Source organism: Triticum dicoccoides, chromosome 7A (assembly GCF_002162155.2).
Source record: "Triticum dicoccoides isolate Atlit2015 ecotype Zavitan chromosome 7A, WEW_v2.0, whole genome shotgun sequence".
Taxonomy (NCBI): Eukaryota; Viridiplantae; Streptophyta; class Magnoliopsida; order Poales; family Poaceae; genus Triticum; species Triticum dicoccoides.
This window is the reverse complement of record NC_041392.1, coordinates 632,211,140-632,215,544: the sequence shown is the minus strand read 5'-3', so window position 1 is coordinate 632,215,544 and position 4,405 is coordinate 632,211,140. Positions and strand designations below refer to the sequence as shown.

Genomic DNA, 4,405 nt, shown 5'->3' with positions numbered 1-4,405 from the left:
TAAAAACGTGCATTTTTTCCTAAATTCAAATAAAAGAGCGAAAAAATCCAAAATAAAATGTTACTTGATTTTTTTATTAAACCTTCAATATTTCTTTATTTTGGGAAAGTCATTTTATTCCCTCTCTCATATTTTTATTATAGAAATAATTAAAGATAAAATAAATAAAATCAATGATCCTCTTTTCAAAATTTGAGAAAAACTCAAATATGAAAATAACGAAATCCGCAACTCTCTCTGTGGGTCTTTGAGTTGCGTAAAATTTCTGGATCAGGCCAAAAGCAAATAAAATATGATATGCAGTGATGACCTAATGTATAACATTCCAAATTGAAAATTTGCAATGCTACAGCAATGAGGATAATCCTCAAGTTAGGAACCCAGACCGTGTAATTGCTACCATCATCTTTCAACTTAGTTTTCTCTAGGAACGAATTAAAATTCAACGGAACAACAGCACGGGCCATCTATCTACAACAACATAGACATGCAAAATACTATCAGGTACTAAGTTCATGATAAATTAAAGTTCAATTAATCAAATTATTTAAGAACTCCCACTTAGATAGACATCCCTCTAATCATCTAAGTGATCACGTGATCCATATCAACTAAACCATGTCCGATCATCACATGAGATGGAGTAGTTTTCAATGGTGAACATCACTATGTTGATCATATCTACTATAGGATTCACGCTCGACCTTTCGGTCTCAGTGTTCCGAGGTCATATCTGTATATGCTAGGCTCGTCAAGTTTAACCTAACTATTATGTGTGTGCAAAACTGGCTTGCACCCATTGTATGTGAACGTAGAGCTTGTCACACCCGATCATCACGTGGTGTCTCAGCATGATGAACTGTAGCAACGGTGCATACTCAGGGAGAACACTTATACCTTGAAATTTAGTGAGAGATCATCTTATAATGCTACCGTCGAACTAAGCAAAATAACATGCATAAAGGATAAACATCACATGCAATCAATATAAGTGATATGATATGGCCGTCATCATCTTGTGTCTTTGATCTCCATCTTCAAAGCACCATCATGATCACCATTGTCACCAGCTTGACACCTTGATCTCCATCAAAGCATCGTTGTCGTCTCGCCAACTATTGCTTCTACGACTATTGCTACCGCTTAGTGATAAAGTAAAGCAATTACATGGCGATTGCATTTCATACAATAAAGCGACAACCATATGGCTCCTGCCAGTTGACGATAACTCTGTTACAAAACATGATACAATAAAATTTAACATCATGTCTTGACCATATCACATTACAACATACCCTGCAAAAACAAGTTAGACTTCCTCTAGTTTGTTGTTGCAAGTTTTACGTGGCTGCTACGGGCTGAGCAAGAACCGTTCTTACCTACGCATCAAAAAACCACAATGCGGTATAGTGATTGCTTTTTGATCTTCAGAAAGAACCCTGTTCATTGAATCCGATTCAACTAAAGTTGGAGAAACTGACACCCACTAGCCATCTGTGTGTGAAGCACGTCGGTAGAACTAGTCTCGCGTAAGCGTACGCGTAATGTCGGTCTTAGCCGCTTCATCCGACAATACCGCTAAATCAAGAACCAACTAGTGACGGCAAGCAATATGTATATACCCACGCCCACAACTCCTTTGTGTTCTACTCGTGCATATAACATCTATGCATAGACCTGGATCTGATACCACTGTTGGGGAACGCAATAATTTAAAAAAAATCCTACGCACACACAAGATCTATCTAGGTGATGCATAGAAACGAGAAGGGAAGAGTGTTGTCTACGTACCCTCGTAGACCGTAAGCAAAAGCGTTATGACAACGCGGTTGATGTAGTCGTACATCTACACGATCCGACCGATCCTAGCACCGAAGGTACGACACCTCCGCGATCTGCACACATTCAGCTCGGTGACGTCCCGGGAACTCTAGATCCAGCTGAGTGTCGAGGGAGATTTTCTCTAGCACTACGGCATGATGACGGTGATGATGAAGCTACCAGCGCAAGGCTTCGCCTAAGCACTGCAACGATATGACCGAGGTGGATTATGGTGGAGGGGTGCACCACACATGGCTAAGAGATCAACTTGTGTGTCTATGGGGTGCCCCCCTCCCCCGTATATAAAGGAGTGGATGAGGGAAGGGCCGGCCCTCTCTATGGCATGCCCTAGGGGGAGTCCTACTCCCACCAGGAGTAGGATTCCCCCTTTCCCTAGTAGGAGTAGGAGAGAAGGAAGGGGAAGAGAGAAGGAAGGAAGGGGGGAGGCGGCCCCCACCCAATTCAGATTGGGCTAGGGGGGCGCGCCCTCCACCTTTCTCTTCCTCTTCTCCTTTTCCACTAAGGCGCAATAAGGCCCATATACTCCCCGAGGGGTTCCGGTAACCTCCCGGTACTCCGGTAAATGCTCGAACTCATCCGGAACCACTCCGATGTCCAAACATAGGCTTCCAATATATCAATATTTATGTCTCGACCATTCCGAGACTCCTCGTCATGCCCGTGATCATATCCGGGACTCCGAACTACCTTTGGTACATCAAAACACATAAACTCATAATACCGATCGTCACCGAACGTTAAGCATGCGGACCCTACGGGTTCGAGAACTATGTAGACATGACCGAAAATCATCTCCGGTCAATAACCAATAGAGGAACCTGGATGCTCATATTGGTTCCTACATATTCTACGAAGATCTTTATCGGTCAAACCGCATAACAACATATGTTGTTCCCTTTGTCATCGGTATGTTACTTGCCCGAGATTCGATTATCGGTATCTCAATACCTAGTTCAATCTCATTACCTGCAAGTCTCTTTACTCGTTCCGTAATGTTACATCCTGTAACTAACTCATTAGTTACATTGCATGCAAGGCATATAGTGGTGTGCATTACCGAGACGGCCCAGAGATACCTCTTCGATACACGGAGTGACAAATCCTAATCTTGATCTATGCCAACTCAACAAACACCATCAGCGGCACCTGTAGAGCATCTTTATAGTCACCCAGTTACGTTGTGACGTTTGATAGAACACTAAGTGTTCCTCCGGTACTCGGGAGTTGCATAATCTCATAGTCATAGGAACATGTATAAGTTATGGAGAAAGTAATAGCAGTAAACTAACGATCATCGTGTTAAGCTAATGGATGGGTCAAGTCAATCACATTATTCTCTAATGATGTGATCCCGTTTATCAAATGACAACTCTTTGTCCATGGCTAGGAAACTTAACCATCTTTGATCAACGAGCTAGTCAAGTAGAGGCATACTAGTGACACTCTGTTTGTCTATGTGTTCACACATGTACTAAGTTTCTGGTTAATACAATTGTAGCGTGAATAATAAACATTTATCATGATAAAAGGAAATATAAATAACAACTTTATTATTGCCTCTAGGGCATATTTCCTTCACCACTGCGGCCGGCCGCTCGGCCTGTGGTTCCACCTCAAGTCTGGGCACCTGTACATAGCCGATGCCTACAAGGGGCTCATGAGGGTCACACCAGGCGGTGGGGAGGATACAGTGCTGGTCATCGTAGTTGATGGCGTACCTCTTCGCTTCACCAATGGGGTGGACATCGACCAGGTAACCGGCGAGGTCTACTTCACGGACAGCTCCAGGAACTACAATAGGTCACAACATGAGATGGTCACAAGAACCGGAGACTCGACGGGTCGACTACTGAGGTATGAGCCATGGACAAGAAAGGTTGTCGTGCTCCAGGCTGACATCACTTACCCCAATGGCCTCGCCATCAGCGCTGCTCGAACACATCTAATCGTCTCATCAACCGGGCCATGTAAGCTGCTATGATACTAGATCAAGGGCTCCAAGGCGAGCTCGATGGAGCTATTCGCCAACCTCCCTGGCTATCCAGACAATGTGAGGCCCGACAATGAAGGAGGATACTTGGTGGCACTACATCGTGAAAAGGCTGAGCTCCCCTTTGGCGTTGATAGCCACCTGCTAGCATTGAGGATCGATGCCGACGGAGAAATAATCGAGGAGATGCAGGGACCGAAGGGCATGAGGCCGACCGAGGTGGTGGAGAGGAAAGGCGACAGATTGTTCATGGGATCCGTCGAGCTTCATTATGTGTCCGTCGTCACGCGCAAATAGATAAAGCAATTACTAGAGATATGTGAATTAGGATTTTCCTAGGACATGCACCTTTTATTTTATTTTTGTTATGATTTTGTTTTGATTGACTTTATTTGTACATATGACTATTATTCTATTATATTATTAGGATAGTTTCTAAAAAATAGTATTAGGATGAGTTTTCTATTTGAGGATGTTCATGTATTTTCTATAGAACCGTTATTTCTGCAGAACTAGATAATAGCATATATGTGAATTTCAAAGACAGAAAAAAGCACGAGCATTGTCGTGAAT

The 4,405-nt window shown here is 43.1% G+C and overlaps 1 protein-coding gene across 1 annotated transcript; it reads left to right on the top strand.

The window, feature by feature from the left end:
• Window positions 1-354: 354 nt before the first annotated feature.
• LOC119333739 (protein STRICTOSIDINE SYNTHASE-LIKE 10-like) lies at window positions 355-4,129 on the top strand. Its single transcript, XM_037606532.1, is given in 2 exon segments — window positions 355-389; window positions 3,406-4,129. Coding segments are annotated over 2 exon segments (759 nt in total).
• The last annotated feature ends 276 nt before the right edge of the window (window positions 4,130-4,405 follow it).